Genomic DNA, 18182 nt, shown 5'->3' on the forward strand with positions numbered 1-18182 from the left:
AAGCTGTGTCAGATATGACTGCTGTGAATTCATGGGGATCAATACAAGCCCATCCTGTATGCTGCCGGTGAAGCTCCATCTGCTTCCAGATGTGTTTACCTGCAGTTGTCATATGCAGATGATGACCCTTGATGTGGAATGAGCAGACCATCACACACATGCTGACATACCCAGAATGGATCGGTAAAAGTCCAGGGTGCCAAGAGAAAGATCCCAATAGGAGACGAGTGGGGGGGGGGGGTGACCCTCATTGAGATGTGACTCACGTTCCTTTGCACTCAAAGCTGGATAGAGATACACTGGGAGCTTGCAAGAGAGAAAAGGGAGAGGATGCAAAATTAGGAGAGTGAGTGGGGGTGATATTCCCATGAACAAATCCTGCCTTTCCCACAAGGCCAATTAAACTTTGACTCTTATGAAGCCTTAATTACATCACCCAATTAGATCTTTGCTTAGGCTCCTCCGGTGTTGGTAATGAGCTTCAGTCAGAGGGGTGAAAAGACCCAGGTACCTGGAAGGACCCCTATTAAGAAGCTAAACACACTACGGAGAGTGTTACGATGTGACGATAAGCTCAGAGGAATGACACTTAAAGATATATTCTCATTTAATATATACATGAAAAGTCATCTGTAGACCCTCACACAATTAGGGGGACAATGTTCCCTTCCACATCAGGATTGGCTCATTTGATCTCATGTTATTTACATATTTACCTTTCTCCCTCTTTTCTACCTCGGCATGACCTCACTCTTCTTTTCTCTATCACTTACCTCCCAGCTACTTATCAGTCCTCGGATGTTGTAGGCGCTACATCAGTTTTACTCTGACAAGATCAGAGCTTTGAAGAGCGCCTCAATAATTCATCAGACCAGATGCTATAGACACAAGCAGCAAATGTTCTTTTTTAGGTGGAGTGAAAGTCAGAGATAGGGTGATAGATGAGGGATGACCTGGAACGATGAGCCTGCCGTGAGCCAGGTCAATGAGTTTGGGTGTTTGGGTATTTGTGAGTGAGATACTTCATTGATCTCCCTTAACAAGTAAACAGCCCTGGGTTTATCACATGTGCTGCACAGCTTTGTGCACGTTTCACGGTCTACAAGCTCAAACAGCATCTCTGGATAATCTTTAAAAGGCAAAGACCAGACAGGTGCACCTTAGACAGAGCTGGAATCTCAGTCCCTGACGTCCCTGATTAGCCAATCAGTCAAGCTTTATTTATATAGCACTTTTCATACAATTATGTAACTCAAAGTGCTTTACAGAAATAACAACAGAAAAAGGAAAAGGCCACGAGGTTTCTTTGTGTCTGTCTCTCTCCTTTTCACACATGCACACACAAATAGGAAGTGCTATCAGTGAGGAAAAAAATGAAAGATGAAGTGTAAAGGAAAAGAAAAGAATGTGTATAAAAAAATAAAATAAGGAAAACATTAAAAACAGACTAAAATACTATTTTTTTATTAGTATTAATCCCTTTGTTAAATGAATTCTGGATCTCATCCATGGTGACCACTGGCATTTTGGTAACCTGTCTGAACACTCATTCATTAGGTCTGTTGGTGCCTCCAAAATCCCTAAATTTCAAAATGATGGTGGCTTTAAATTGTCACAGTAAATCACTAATTCTGCTTAATAACAACAGGTCTCCTAATAATAGTCTATCCAACAGCTTGAGAGAGATTTTTGTTGAGCTCTCACATTATTACTTCTGCAATTATAAACTGCTTGTCCACCACCTAAGTCAATAGATAAGAGCCTCCCACAGATGTAAAGCTTCAGCTCGCTAGGATTGGACTCTGGGGCAATGAAAGAAGGTCATGTGGTCTGATGATTCCAGATTTACTCTGTTCCAGGAAATAAATCTTGTGACGATTGCAGAAGCTTATTGAAACAATTACAAGAAAATGCTGCTGTGATAAAGGCTACAGGTGGTTCAAATAAATATAATCACCCTCAATTCTGAAGTATCAAATTGGAAAAATAAAAATGGAATGATTACAAGTGAATTATGATTTTTCTTTCTTTAAGCACCAACTATAGGTGCAAAAGGTCTTTTTCGTAACAGTAATGGGTGGACGTAAATTAAATGCAAACCTCTTTAAAGTTATAAAAACAATAGAATTTTTTTTTCTCTCTGATAACTGATATTGTGAATGTTGCACCATCAGTTAAATACCCACTATAATTGGATTGTTTTTATTCTGGCCTTGGGGATACACTTGTGAAAGACATCATTGGGATTATAATTTTCTTGGAGATGATGTTCAGGGGACGTAGTTGTTGCAGAGGTGCTTATGCATCTGTTGAACGCTTATATGCAAAATAGTGCATCACTCTGCCTTGCAAATATTTTCTTTGCACTCCACTACTGCAAAAGAAAGATTCTGCAGTAAATTATCCAAAATACCATTAAAATATAACTTAAAATCCAATATTGATGAACAACAGTGAATGCAGAATGCAGCTGGTTCTGTGTTGTGCTTTCTCAGCAGCTTTTTTCCAGTCACACTGAAGAAATATGGTAGAAAGCGAACAAAACAGTGACTCAGGCTGTCCAAACCCCGTACAACACCATTTAAGAAATGCATTGAAAAGAAAACAAAAATTAGTGAAGGGAGATAGTGAAGAGGAAAAAATAAATAAAACAAGATACGATAGAGACCATGGAGATGCTCTGTGGCTGTCCCACATTAATACCTTAGCCAGGCTGAAGCACTGAGCTGGCTAGAAAAACAAATCCAGCCAGGTTTATGGAGACAATCCAGGTGCTAAAGCACTGCGGGGAGGTGACTGTAACTGCAGCAAATATGTAACCCCCGTTGAGATGCTATAGCAGAGCATCATCTCCCTTTGTCAAAATAAATCCCTTTGCCTGAGAGCGACAGCAACAAATACAGCATTTGAAAACAGTTTATGGAGCCTCGTGTATGAAGAAGCAGGTTTGTTCCCTGATGCACAGATAATATGACGATAATTGCACCTATTGTGGTGTGATTCAAAAAGCAAGCAAAGGAAAAAAAACATTATGCTCGGACACGCTGCTGCATTTTCCATCTGAAGCCTAATCAAAGCTGAATTACAGAATGTGCAAACTCTGAACAACCTTTATGCTCTAAATATTTCAAATGGATGTGAGCGGGGAGACGTGATCGGCAGAACAACTATGTCAGAAGATCGACTTTGATGCATCAGTATCCAAATGCCCTGTTCTCATTTTTGAGTGAATACAGAAGGGGGGGAGGGAGTCATACCGGGCTGTGTAGTGAAGTGACATTTGGTTAAAAGTAAAGAAATTTCATCATGTGAAATAGTGGACTCAAACTCCATCAGTCAGACCCGATATGTCTGACTTTCTTTTATTTTGATACTTAAGTGATAGACAACCATACACTAGAAATATGCTATAAATAATTTCAGCAACATTTTGCATCATCACTAATCTCAGTAAAGGAGTAAAATTCAAAATTTCATTACACTTGCATAATGACAGTAAAGATCTTGAGTCTTGACTCTAAAGCCTGCTTCAGATTAAAGTTACCTAAATATGTTGTGCTTACTTTCATTTCTATAAAACCAAAATATTTACGTTTGCTTACATAAGTCTGTGGTTCTTGGCAACTTTCAGTAGTAGAACACGCAACTTTCTTAGCCTGCCTGGAGAATCAGAGCTGCATACATGAACAATAAGATGCAGTTTTTGGAAAGGAGACAACCAATAGAAGTTGTTGATGAGATTACAAATACTGGTACAACAGGCTTGAATCACACAACAGGAAATTAAAAGACTGCCCAGAGTACAGTGGTGTGGCTCACTCTGTGTATGAGATTCATGATTGTTTTAGTTGCCACTGCCTGCCAGTCATTTGGGATGATGCCATAAGGCCCTCAGGCTTTGGCTGAAGAGTGCAGCAGAGCGGTGTGGGGGCAACACTCCTTTACTTTTAACAACATTTGCCTTTTAAATATAAAAAAAAAATCCTTTTCTGTGTAGTTCTGTGCTGGACTTTAAGCAGAGAAACAGTGTTTCTGATTCAGAGAGGATTGCATAGCATGTTTCCTCACAAGGACATTGTTTGTAATGTCAGCCACACACACTGTAAGTAGAGCACACAATAAGTGGAAGTAGCTCCACAGTAATGGGTGGGCTGCAAGCAGCAGTGTAAAGCTTGAAAGTGCACTTGCAGCATATCTGCCACAGATGGCGAAGCAAAGAAAGCTGAACTAGTATCTCATCTCACATGTGTCCTGTATCGCTGAGATCCTCAAATCTTTCTATTTTCCTGCTTTGAGTTTAGGAGGGAAAAAAGTAATTGTTTGCTCTCAGAAGCACTTGGAAAGTCCGGCTCTGTGTGGCTACTTCTCTGTTCCTGAAATGCACCACTGCGCTCTGCTGTCCTCCAGTCGTCAAGGTGAAAAACACCCCTCAAACACAGAGAGCGAGCAGACAGACATAACCTGAGCATTGCCATGGAAACGAGCCTTTCCAGAAATGCTAGAGAAATAAAAAGGGTTATAGAACAATAATTTTTTTTTCTTTCTACAGCTTTCTTTCTTTCTTTCTTTCTTTCTCTCTCTCTTTCTCTCTCTCTCTCTCTGTATCTCTTTGTAAGTTTATTAACCTGAAATGTTCTAGTAACCTGGTTAACTCGAATGCATCCCCAGCCTTTGCCATTATTTGGGTCAAAAATGTGTGCTCGTATGACTTGACATGGGATTTGGGGGGTGGGGAAAGTGCTGAACTGAGGCCATAGAGGAATTTTTACAATCCCAGAACTTGCCTTGCATACTTCTCCTATCATCCTTGAACTGCCTGATCCAACCCCTGCTGCAACCGAGTCTCTCTGATTTACCTCATCAATCAAACAAAGAGCCAGAGTCATGATTTTATGCTGTTGATGTTGGAATTTCTTTGGTCATGTTCTGCTGTTACCTTCCCTTTTTTCTCTCCTAAAGATGTGCAATAACCTAATCCACTCTGCCATGTTTTTCCAACTGTGTGGTTGACTGTGACCCTGACGTATTTGCCTAACTGACCAGAAAACTTGGGAGACATGCACTGATTTTCTGCCTTTTACTCTTTCTGTATACTCCCCCTCTGATATGTGTAACATTTCAGTCTGTTATACAAGGATGTCTCCTGAGTGTTTGCAGCTTTTTTCCTTTTCATTTTACACCCAGAAATCTTTCATTGGGATTTTCAAAGGATATTTAAGTCAGTTCAGATTATCTTTGGCTCATTTAGGCAATTTTCTAACTGTTGGTGGCTGTTTGAGAGAAACGTCACTGCCCCATGTTTCTCTATGGTGATTTTGGAAGGAAGTAGGATGAAGGAAACATGTGGAAAACAAGCAGCATGTCTCTCAGGGCGCATTCACACCAAGATAGTCCCGGGTTCGATGGGGAGGGAAATTCCGAAAAATTTCGCACCTGTGTTTGGTTTGCTTTGCTTTCACACTTCGATTTAATGGAGCAGACAAAACAACCTGAAACACTATGCAGTTACAACAACTTCTCTCTAATGGCGATATTCCCCCAAACGACCGCTGACCAAGAAAAAGGAAGAAAGAAATCTGGCTCATCCATTGGCCAGGACAAAAAATGTCTCATTTACCACAAGTAAACAGTGGAGCGACAATAAATTTATGTGGTCTTGGGGATTCTGTTCCTGTTTTTGTGTTTAAACCCAATAATGGTTTTCACTAGAAGCTGTCCAGTATGAGCAGCAGGAAAAGCAGCAAGATATCCAGCATGCTGCTCGACAATGCAGTTTAAAGCTGCATTTCCATTACCCAAGAATTGTGCATAACCTAAATATCACAATAAAAAACTGGGAAACACCTTAATTAAAAAAAAAGAAAAAAGTTTTTACGTTCTCATAGGGCGTTGTATTTTTTTTTTGTTGTTGTTTTTTTATCCTTTTTAGACATGTCTGTATAGAAGTATATCACAAAAGTGTAATGGACACACTTTTTTTGCATTTACACTACAATTCAAAAGTTTGGGGTCACTTCCCTGTTGAATCCCATGGCAAAGTGACCCCAAACTTTTGAACGGTAGTGTACATGTCCCCGGACATGACGTAGAAGGTCATGTGACCAGTTCAAGTAAAGGTAGCGTGGTAGGAGATGATGAAAATCTTTTTTTTACAAATAATTAAAGAAAAAAAATGAATGCAATCCTTGATAGCAAACAACAGCGAAATGCAGAGTTTTACAAAGAATTAGAAATCTCCATCTTTCTCAAAGCAGAGTCCCGTGGAAAAAATTTTTACGAGAATAACGGCTAACACTCTAAACACTATTGTATGGAAACACCTGCAAAAAAAAAAAAAAAAAAAATGTGCAATTGTACTTTGTCAAAATTTTAGAAGAATAACTTATTTAGCGAAAAACTGTAATGGAAACGTAGCTTATGGATGGTCCGTTTGCTTTCACATTGTAAGCGAAGCGCTCCAGGGTTCACTTGAGCCCAATTTCCACCAAGGGGTCTAACATGGGACTGTATAGTTTAATACCTTTTTTTGTTTCTACAGGCAAAAACTCGAAAGGGTCCCAGAATATTTGATCCTAGTCATCCTAGTTGTTTTGAGATTCTTCCGCTGGCATCACCGTCTTACCAATCTGACCCTAAAGGGTGGAGCTTGATACACTCCGATCTAATTTTCAAGTGGACCAGAGTTCATTTCTTTGGTCCAAACCAGAGTGAGAATGCACTTTCACACTACTCCAAACGAACAGTACTATTCATGGAAGTGGACCAGGGTTCGATTAAAGGGAACCAAACAGCACCAGTGTGAATGCGCTCTTAGAGTACTGTACTGAGAGTTAAAAATAAAAATTAGGGGCATCAAGTTGCTTTAGCCGCTCCTAATTTTAAAATGAGCCACAGAAATTATTACACAAACAATTAGATTGAACCAATTCTTCATAAAACAAAAAAAAAGAAGAAAATTTTGAAAAGAGGAAGAGTGGGAGGGCATTGAATAATTTATCAATATATATTTTTTTAATCATAACTTATTTTCCCCCAAGAAAGATATAAGGAGAGGAGGTAAATAATGGGTTGGGGGGGGTGGTTGTTTATCACTATTCGAGAACAATCTTACACAGCTTTCTTTTTGTAATTTTTTTTTTCATGCAAAAATCATGCGGCCAATTTGTTGATGTAAGTGACCTGAACCTCGTGGTTTGCTACCTTATTTAACCACTCACAGCAGAAACATCTGAGCGCTAGCGTAGGTAGGACTGTTAAGTTAGCAGTTGAAGAATAGCATTTTGTAGTACAATAGATGTTAATTGTTCAGTCTCATTTTGTAGTCTTACTTTTTACTGTGTTAGTAATAGAAAATGTACATCTGTGCAGCATAGGGACTTGAGGTCAGAGCAGTCAAGTGCAGGATAAAGTATTTTCTTACATCTTGTAAATATATATTGCAGTTCAGATTTAGTACACATGAAGTTTTTAGATAAAACAGACTAAACATATAACTAACCTCATGTTAAGCTGTAGTGCTGTTCTAATACTGGTGTTGCTGTATTCATTTGAAATGATCTTTTGTTGAGCTAGAGGTTGTCTCTCTCTCACTCTCAGATGGTCTCTAACACTTATTTCCTTCATTGTCTCTTTCTTGTCCTAGGAGGTGAATTAGTGTTGCCCATAATAACAGTGGATTCCCTAGAGCCCCCATCCATTGCCACCCGATACCCAGTAATCCCCCCGCCCCCCACCACCTACCGCCCTTTCCTCACCCTGCTTGAAACCACCAAAGAGTCCCTCCCAATGCCCAACGGCCGCCCCCCATGCCCCTTGGACCAAGAGGACTGCGAGGAGACCATTGAGGTGTCAGCTTACGGCTCAGGGGAGATGACTGAGACGGATGACGAGGACTATTACAAAAACTCCCCCCTGGTTACTGACAGGACTGTCTTGCCTCCTCCCCCGGCAGTTGAGGGCGCTGTCCAGAACCCCAGAGACCGCCATTTCTCCCGCTACCCCATTTCACACCGCCCCCCTATGTCCTCTACCCCGACTGCCAACCCCGACCAGCTCACCCCCCGCATCAAAGCATCTGGCGGCAGCGGCAGTAGTAGTAGCAGTAGTAGCAGCAACAACATCCCCGCCGGAAAAATGGACAACCGGGACCAGGTTTTGCTGCCGCCGGCCCACCCCTCGGCAGATCCCGGCCACCGTAAAATCCCAGGAATAACCTACCCCCCAAATTTTCCCCATGTTCCCACTCCAGACCCAACATCTCCAGAGAGAGGACTCCCAGGCGCTGTAGAGGTCCAGCAGTCCAGCAGCACCACAGGAATGGTGGTGGGCATCGTGGCGGCCGCCGCCCTCTGCATCCTCATCCTGCTGTACGCCATGTACAAGTATCGCAACCGTGACGAGGGCTCCTATCAGGTGGACCAGAGTCGGAACTACATCAGCAACTCAGCCACGCAGAGCAACGGTGCTCTGGTGAAAGAAAAACAACCCAGCACTGCTAAGACAGTCACCAAGAACAAGAAGAACAAAGATAAGGAGTACTACGTCTGAGGCAGCGCCGCCGCTGCTGCCCCCGTCACACACAGAGACCGACAGCAGATGCACTTAGAAAAGGAAAGAGACGAGAGCAAGAGAGTGAGAGAAGGAGGGACTGGAGGCAAAAAATTGAGAGCAGATAACAACATAGTGGCTAATTCTTTCAAAACTCAGTATTGGCATGTCTTACTATCTGTAGTCTTATCAGAAGGAGGCAGTAAAACAAACAGACATTGCGGAAACATGGTTCTGTTTGTACATTCGTGTATTATATTAATTGGTTTTACTAAATTAGAATCAATGTTAACCCAGGAAAGATTTAAGGAAAGGCTACAGCAACTTAGATCATAACACTTACTGTGCCAACAACAATGTAGCAAATGCTGTTAGGACAGTGATTCAAGGGTTAGCATTTCATGGGTTTTTAATATCATGAGTAGTTTAGGAGAGGATCTCAAACAGTATTCATCCTATGCTTTAATCTCAGGCAAGCCTGTGCTGAATACTACCACTTTAGAAAGCGTCGGCAAAAATCTTTATCTAACTAAGCACAAATTAGCTATTTAGCATTACTATATATATATCTATATATATATATAGATATATATACAATTTATAAAAACACTGTGTTTAATCAAACACCTCTGATTTCTTGCCTCCGCTCAGATCTCTCTGTCTCTTCCTCTCATTCGCTACAGCTCTCTGTTTCTCTCCTTCTCTACGATGCCCAGCAACCAATGCAACGTAAACTCTGCCGTGTTTCAAGCATGTAGTATTCATTAATGAAAAAGAGATAACATAACAGTTTTTCCTTTCTGTGGAGTTTAAAAAAAGAAAAAAAAATTATAAAAAAAATATGAAAATTGATGATCATAACGACGTTAAACGTAGCAACTATGTGAGATACCACCGCTCCACCCTAACAGATGCTAACTTGTACGTTTAGCCGCCAAAAACTTGTTGAGGCCAAAAAAAACCCTTTGGTCGTCCTTTGTTCCAGCTGATGTGTGTTTCCGATCATGTGTTTCTGGGGTGCCGAGGTGCCCCCTCCTCCCCCGCCCTCCCACCAGGTGGGCCAGCAGAGAGACTGTCACGTCCTTACTAATCACCGAAAAACAGAAAAAACTCCAGCAAACCAGATGAACTCTGTTCTATATAATTATAAATATATGTATAGACGTTGCAGAAACCTATGGACCTGAATTATGAGCGAGTCTAGAAATGAATTTGCTGACGGTGCACAGCGAAGATAGACTTTAGGATTTTTGAAGTCGGAACAGTTTCACCGCCCGGTCCCCGATTCTTCAGACCCTCACCCTCCTCATGAACAGTGTGGCTGCCGAAAAGCCCGACTGCAAGACTCAGACATCTTGCTTTCCTTTTTCTTTTTCTTTTTTTTTTTTCTTATTTTTTATTATATTCTCTGAAGAAATGAGACATTTTAGGGTAATTCTGGATTAATTCTTGCTGGAGTTCCACTGTGGAGAGCGATATATCTTGCAGCTGAAACAGCGACTGTGTCTTTGCCCCCCTCCCTTCTCTTGCCTGACTGGACTGATGGCAGCCAATCAGCAAAGCGAACTTTGTGGGAAAGCACACAAGCGAAAAAGGTGAACTGGAAGATGTACAACTGAACTCTAGTATTCCAATTTTCTCAACTCTATTAAAAAAAGAAAAAAAAGAAAACAGAACCATGAAAAGAAAATTCCTGAAAAAGTTTGTGAAATGTCTAAATATTTGACTCTCATCCCATTACTAAAGAAATGTCTTTTCCCTTTTATCATTCCTGTTGGAGAAAAAATAATTACAATGATTCTGGGAAACTGAAATTTCTATGTATTTTCTTTTTGGTAATTGAGCAAATATGATTTGGGTTCCAAACATAAAAACAACACATCCTCCTTTTCCAGAGGAGAAAAGTTATTTTATTTCATTGTCCGTCTGTCATCCTAAATCCTCATTTTTTTGTATTTTTTCCATCCTGCATCTATTCCTCGTATGACAGATTGTATGTTCCATATCCTGTGGAGAAAGCAAGTGCTGTCAATCCTCCCGATTTTATTTGTTTTATATCTATTACTGCCTGTAACGGTGAGAGACACGATGGCAGCTGTTTCATAACAGGGACTCCATCGATTTACTCTCCTGCCATGTTTGTCTGGTTTTCCTCTTTCTCCATTCCAAGCATACTCCTCCCAGTATCTTCCTGTTCTTTCTAAATGTTATTGTAAAGTGTTCCAGTGAGATGACTAAATATGTGTACATTAACAGAGGGAATACACTTGGTTATATACTTCTTACTCCCTGAGTCTCGTGGTGTGTTTATCATCTCCTTGACTTCTAATCACGAAGAAGATTTCAACACAATTACCTGCACTGATCTCATCTCAATGCTCTATTTCCCAACATGACAACCAACTGGTTGTGCCTCTACTCACAGAAAACCCATTTTAATACACTGAAAGATGCTAAAATACATTCACAGAAAATTCTTAGCCTCAAGCCAAACTTGACCTCCACAATGAGCGACTCAGGAAGCTCCTGGAAGGGCTTGAACCCAGTTGTCCCTTTAGAGGGAAAAATCATTTTTTCTGAGGGACAAACTTTATCCTTTGAAGAAAAAGTTCAATCCTGTGGGAGAGCTGTCTAATGGGATGAATACGCTTCCATCCATGAGGCATAAGGGGTTACTGAATTGAATATGATGTTAATGATGTCGTATGTTGTTCACAGCACCAGATCTCAGCAAAAATAATGAAAATGTGAGCTTACGTAAGTATTCACACCCCTAAATCCATTACCTTACAGCTTCAAATCTCTACAGGTTTCGCTCCTATGCCACTGGGATTTCAGCCCATTCTTCAAGACGGAACTTCTCTTGCTCCTTTAAGCTGCATGGGATCTGCTGGTGTGTAAATTATACCATACATTTCAAATTTAGGTCCAAACTTTAGCTAAATCATCCGAAGACATTAAAATTATTTAATGAAACCACTTGACATTTGCTTTAACTGTAGGTTAAAAGTCATTGGCATGTTGAAAAATGTACATCTGTTCCAGGTTTTTTCATTAACAATTTGCCTGTCGTTAGCAACCATCCATCATTCCTTTAGTTATGACCAATGAACCAAAGGTCCTGACAATGAAAAGCATCTCCACAAGATGATGCAGCCTCAAACATGCTTCATTATGGGGAGATTCTCAGGATGATTACAGGTGTAGTTGCTGTAGTTGCTATGTTGGTGTAGTTGTTGGTGTAGTTCTCTGTCATTCAGTCACTGTAATCCTAAGTGTTTGAATACAGTCTACTGAACTTCTGTCCCTTTATTCTTGATGACATTTCATCTCTAGACCAAAAACCTTCTTCAGCTCCTCAGGTCTTGTCCGTGGGGAGTTTGGGCTTTTAATCGTTTAAGGGATATTCAGATGTGAAGAGCCATTAAGGCGACGCTGTGTCATTGACACCCCTGACCCTTTTGTTGGTCATTCAGGTTCCTTTTATAAGCCAAAAATCCCCCACTAACTCTAGTTAGAAATGAAGAAGTCTTTTGGGTGAAATGTCAAGTGATTAGAAGTCCCATTGCCTTTATTTAAAAAACAAACTTTCAGTTTTAGTTTCAAATAAAAGTCAGAGCATCTCCATAATGATTTTTAGGAAACTCCAGACACACCATCTTGCTTTTTGCCATTTTGTACTACGCTGGCCTGGTCTCTCTGCCATAAAGCCCCTCCTTTTGTGGTGTATAACCTTAAGTGGGCTTATGGACAGAAAGTCTAATCGTATGTGTGGAGGTTTTGCAGCTTCTTCACTTACCTCTCTAAGTGATCGGTTCTTTGCATGATTCATGCCCTTTCGAGGCAGGTCTGCACCCTGTCATAGTGACAGCCCTAGCTAGTCTTTATTGAGCTGTTTGCATAGTGACTGTGGGCTGTTGGCTTAATTAAGTCCACCTCTATGTGATCTGTGTGACTTGCGATGGTAATTGGTAGCTTAAAACCTTAATTTTACCAACAAACTTGGAAAAGGTCCAAGAAGGATATATAGTTTTGCAAGTAATTGTGTCTTTGTAAGAAACTGTTTTCCCCAAAAAATAAGCAGACCAGAGTTAAACAAATCAAAGCTGCACTCATTCAGTTACATTTTCCTTGTAGAGATGAAGTTCTTAAAATAAAGCTTTGTTCCTCATGAGGTCACAGAGGGGGAGAGTTGAAGAAGAGCAACTGCTTCGAATGAAAGAGAAACGTCTATATGTTCTCTAATCATCGGGAAGCCTGGTGAAAATCACACAAAAGGTCTCAAAGTTTGTAACAAAACATTGTTTAAAAATTCATTGTGACCATCAGAAGATAAATTCAGGAACAATGAACAGCCATAATCAGTTGCACAAATAACTGTTAATTATTCTGAGTTCATCTTAAAGATGAAAAAAGCAGAGTTTTGTGTTTGCAGCATCACTGAAAATGATGTTATTAACAACTCAGTCAAATACATATGATAAATAATGTCCAATGAGAAAATGAGCAGTGATCTCTGCTCTGAGAAACTAAGGGCGTCTCCTCTCTGGACACTGAGTAACAGACCTCAGCCCAGCTCAAATGAACCACATTACTGAGGCAATTTTAGCTGAGGCCATTTTAACATAACCAAACTTCTTACAGGTAAACTTACGGGCACTAGATGTTTGTTCACTTTACAGTTTCGGCCTAAGTCAACAACATTGTTAAATTCTGCAATTAAAATAGTGAGTTTGTTCTGCCATGATGCAGATATCGCAAGCACGGTAGCGAGGAGGGAGAGTAAATTCAGCTATGTCCACTTGTTTATGTCAGCTGTCTCCAGTGAAAGTTTCTGAAATTGCCAGGTGAAAAATTAGGCTGCTGTTAGCGATGATCCCTAACTCCCCATAACTGACTCTGCACAAAACAACACAACAGTAGTAACTCCTGCAACGTGGTTTCTTCAGTATGTATACGTGCTAGCACTTTGACTTTTGCCGATTAGTTTTACCCCCTTAACAATGTGAGTAACTGGTGAGGATTTCAATTTTCCGACAAGATGTCAATAACTCTCATGAACTATTCCTTGAAATGGTACAACAAACAGCACTCACATTGAAACAGCACGTACCATACCAACAGAGAGGCCTGGCCAAGCAGGAGGAGGCAGTAATGCCTGAAAACACCCCAACTGTCCAGAGAATAGTTCTGCTTCAGTAACAATAAAAAACACTAAGAATTTTACTTAAATCTAAGCATTTGAGCAATTTGTACATAAAAAAAATGCTCGTTTCTTTTCACTCGGGGACTGAAATCCATGTTATGACACCACTTTTGTTGAGTTTTGGTCAGTTCTTTTAAATCTAGTCTTTCTTGATCATCCCTCTTGAAAACAAAAAAACAATATTGTTAAAGAGGTCTTCACTAGTCAGCTGTGAATAAATGTGTAAAAAAAAACAGTGGTTGAAGCATGGAAAATTTCCAAACCTCTTGAACAATCCTACAACTCAAGCACCATCATCACCACCTCTCCAATCAAGAACCGCGAGACTGCTTTGGAGAGACAAAAGGTAAGTGATTTCCTCAAACCTCTAAAGTCTGAAAAACTATTCTACTTGACAATTGTGGGCCTAAAATGCACCTAAACTTTACCATTTATGTTTACTTCCACTGCCTGATTTTTCAAATCAATCGTTTAAAAGAACTTAAGAAAATGCATCCTGGACATTGATCATTTGAAAGTCTGTGGTACTTCTAAAGATTTGACAGACTTCCATCTGCCACCTTTAAACCATTTATCCACTTTTAAAGTACAGACCTAGACCAATAAAGAAGGATTTGTGGCTTAGCAAGGTGATATAAGGTTTAACCCTGGATTTTCAATGTCAATTAGGTGGTTTGCTTTTAACCAGAAAAGAGGACAAAAGTATTTAACCTTAATTTAAGAAAAAAAAACACACTAGGACATTGAGAGCTTCATTAATGTTCTGGTTTCATTCATGTCTTTGGGTTTGTTCTTCTGCTTACAGCCAGGGATTTAATAATTACACAACTGCACTGTTAGTCAGATATCACCTGTGTCTGCAGTGATGATGATATGAATAAATAATAAAATTATCAAAGACATTCACATATGCTGACACATGCCTGTTCCCCTGTGGTTGTATATAGTTCAGTTGTATACAGCAATATAAACCTTTCAGTGCGGGGAAAAGAAAAGAAAAGGGGAGACATTGATCATCATTCACCTTCCACTGGAAGACTTCCAGTCGCTTTCGATCAAACTGCAAACATACCGCACATAAATAATTCAGGCTCAAGTTAGTAAGGGCTCCTTCATGCTGACACAGAGAAGAGGCCTCCTCAGGCACTCAAAAGACCTCTTAAGTGAATCCATTAAAAATGCTTTACAGATAAAAAAATTGTACAATGATTGAAAGCAGAATCATACCAGCTCTTTTGTTTTTTTATAAAAGAGCTGATTATCAAAGTAAATATAAATGTATTGATCCAACAATGCAAACATCTGAAACACACATAGGTCTGAGGACTGGTGGTTGTGGAGGCAACTGGAGTCCAATGAAGTCATTGTCATGTTCTAGATGCAGTTGGAGATGATCTGAGCTTTGTGACATCCTGCTGGAAGTAGCATCAGAAGATGCCACACTGTGGTTCTAAAGGGATGGACATGGTCAGCAACAATACTCAGGTACGCTGTGGTGGTTAACCCATTAATGCCCGACCCATTAAAAAATGGTAAGAAAAGTCCAGGTTTTTTAATATGAGGTCTTTATTTGGCCCTTTAACAAAATGTGACAAAAAAATTTTCTTTTTTTTGGGGGGGGGGGTATTTACCATTTATTACTATGTATTACATTAAAAATATTATAATGTGGTTTTTCGCTTCTGGGTATCTATTAGGGGACAGAAGACAAGTATCAGATTGTGTTCAACAGGATTTTGAACAAAGGTTATACCATAAATGGAAGCAAAACGTCTCAGAAACTGTATGTAACATTATTTGTTACGCCGGGCTCTTATGGGTTAAACCAGGCCACGTTGGTACTAAGGAGCCCAATGAGGCCCAAGAAAATATCCCCCACACCATTACACCACCAGCAGCACGATCCAATGCAGGATGGATCTATGCTTTCATGATGTTTCCACCTAATCCTGACCTGAGATGATATTCTGCATACCTTGGTTGGAACCAGTGGTTATTTTAGTTCCTGTTACCTTTCTATTGTCTCCAACCAGTCTGCCCAGTCTCTTCTTGATCCAGACAACTGCAAACAATCCCAGTAGATCAGCAGTTTCTGAAACACTTAGACCACCCACTTAAAGGTACAGAGTGTAAGAAATATTGAAATGTGGGCATAGAAATTACTTACAAATGCCAAGCAGAGTTGTGAAATTCCTCCAGATATAAACATGTTGTCATCTGTGAGAGGACCCAGTGCTCTACACTACAGGTAACTGCTTTATCACTGTGTACAGTACAGTCTTCTTCTATGGCCCTTTTAAGGCTTACTTATCCTAAACAGTACTGCAGTTTTAAAGCTAAGAGGGTTCTCCATTCAGAGACACTGTAGTCAAAAGGGTGGCACAAATATGACAAAAGCTATGTATGTAGACCCACAACAGGTATAAATGGCTCATTCTAAGAGAATAAAAACATAGAAGTTATTTTAGGAAAGTGATTAGATACCAATAGAAACAAAGTCTTTAACGATAAATTACATTTTTCTGTCACTGACCTTTGAATTTGGTACATGCTGCACCTTTAACTCCTGTTTCTTCCTCATTCTGATGCTCAGTTTGAACTTCATCAAGTCATCTTGACCATGTCTACATGACTAGATGCATGGAGTTGCTGCCATGTGACTGGCTGGTTAGCTGTTTGTGTTAACAAGCAATTGAGTGTAGCACTGCAAGAAAGTGTGTTTCTGTCCAAATGCATGTTGGTTCAATAAGTCTGGCTGAAAAATACTGTGAATTGTGACTTTTCTGACTCACCAGAACATTTAAACTCGGAAAGATTTAAATCATCAGAGAAAAGTTGCATACAAAACCATAAATAAATCATGTTTTACTACCAAGGTCTAAAAATGGCTTGAAATATCTTTCTCTCTTTAGCTCTGATAACTTTGAGTCCTTCGTGTTTTGCACATTTCCAAGCCTTCCTATCCTCTAAGGAAACAAAAGACTCTGCTATTATCCAGTTCAAAACAGTGACTCAAAGGTCTCCACCGGGATTGAATCAGCGTCTACACAGAGACACAGGACCAAATCAAAGGCTTTATTTGTGACTCTGGAGCAGAGGTTAGCAAAGGTAAGGAAGAGAGGGGAGAAAAAAAGAACGACACATCTCTGCTCCATTTTGTGAGGTGTTTCCTGCCTATTTCATCATTCAATCTTCTATCCAACTGAGAGTTGTACCCCGTGGCCTCTTTTTCCCATTTACTCACCAATCTGTAAAATATGATGTGCACACATGCACGGATCACACCATGATGAGACATCTCAGATATTCCCCTGTTAAAACTGATGACTGCTCCTCCCACAGAGAGGGCTTTGTTTCTTTCCTGCTCTGCTCCACATTCATTGATTCAAAGAAGAAAGTTTGGAGAGAAAAAGAAAAGAAAGCTGTGGCATCATTTCCCCGCTGGCAGAACGTTCGGCTGTAAATAGGCATGAGAACTTTGCTTTCACAAGAAATATGATATCACTGGTTAGACATACAATCAGCAGCAACATCTCAGCTTGTTTGGGCAGCTGCTATCAGCGCTGTGCTGCAGTGCATGTGTAAGTGCATGTGAAAAGGAGAGAAAATTTGTTTATCTGCCTCTTTATGAGTAAAAGCTTCAATGAGCTGCAAGGCGCCTTTAGGTCGGGGTTGGGCGGTTAAATGTTCTTTTATTATTATAGAACAATTAGAAACTGTAAGACATTACTTACAGCGCAGTAAAAGGACAATATAGTGCTGGGTACTATGGCCAGAATTATTATTTTTTTTATGATTAACATCTTTATCAAATTTTCTGAAACACCACTGTTCATTGCATACAAATCACAACACAACAGTAGGGAGAAAAGAACCAAACTGAACCAAAAGAACAAAACAAAACAAAAAAGAAACAACCAGGGTGGGTAGAAGTACCTTGGATCCCATGGTCCATCCCACTTGATCTCTCAGGTCCTTTTATTTTAGAAAAGTATAGATCCCAATTCAGATGAAAACTCTTCAGTAGCCTGTATGAAAGGCTGTGTGAATCAAAACTCATGAATGTTGAGTTTGTCCCCAAAATCTTTGGATTTTGAGACATTATTATATCCATTTCATAGTACTTGATGGAATTTTTTCACACATGACCACATCTTATACTGACTGAGAGAGGAATTACTGCAGTAGATTGGTTAAAATACCTGTTTACATTGTCATGAAAAATTGTACAAAAAAATAAAAACATTTTAACACTTTAATGCTATATCCTATATATATATATAAATATATATAAATATATATGCTATATATATTTTGTCTCATCTTTTCCTCCGTCACTTTCTTCTGCTCTCTTCATCCGGTGATGACCTCTCTTTAAAGAAAACAGCCAATGCATTTATATCCATTTGCTAGTGTGAGGTGCAGGACA

The 18182-nt window shown here is 39.8% G+C and overlaps 1 protein-coding gene across 6 annotated transcripts in view; it reads left to right on the forward strand.

Moving 5' to 3' along the window:
• The window catches only part of nrxn2b (neurexin 2b), an 815055-nt gene extending 804223 nt beyond the window's left edge, over positions 1-10832 (forward strand). For 5 of the 6 annotated variants that reach the window (XM_041985417.1, XM_041985421.1, XM_041985420.1 and 2 more), the window contains one exon: positions 7643-10832. In XM_041985417.1, the coding sequence (XP_041841351.1) occupies positions 7643-8547 (905 nt within the window). In that variant the 3' untranslated portion in view covers positions 8548-10832. The remainder of the gene's footprint in view (positions 1-7642) is intronic. The other variant, XM_041985422.1, reaches the window with a different exon arrangement.
• The last annotated feature ends 7350 nt before the right edge of the window (positions 10833-18182 follow it).

Source organism: Melanotaenia boesemani, chromosome 5 (genome assembly GCF_017639745.1).
Source record: "Melanotaenia boesemani isolate fMelBoe1 chromosome 5, fMelBoe1.pri, whole genome shotgun sequence".
Lineage (NCBI taxonomy): Eukaryota > Metazoa > Chordata > Actinopteri > Atheriniformes > Melanotaeniidae > Melanotaenia > Melanotaenia boesemani.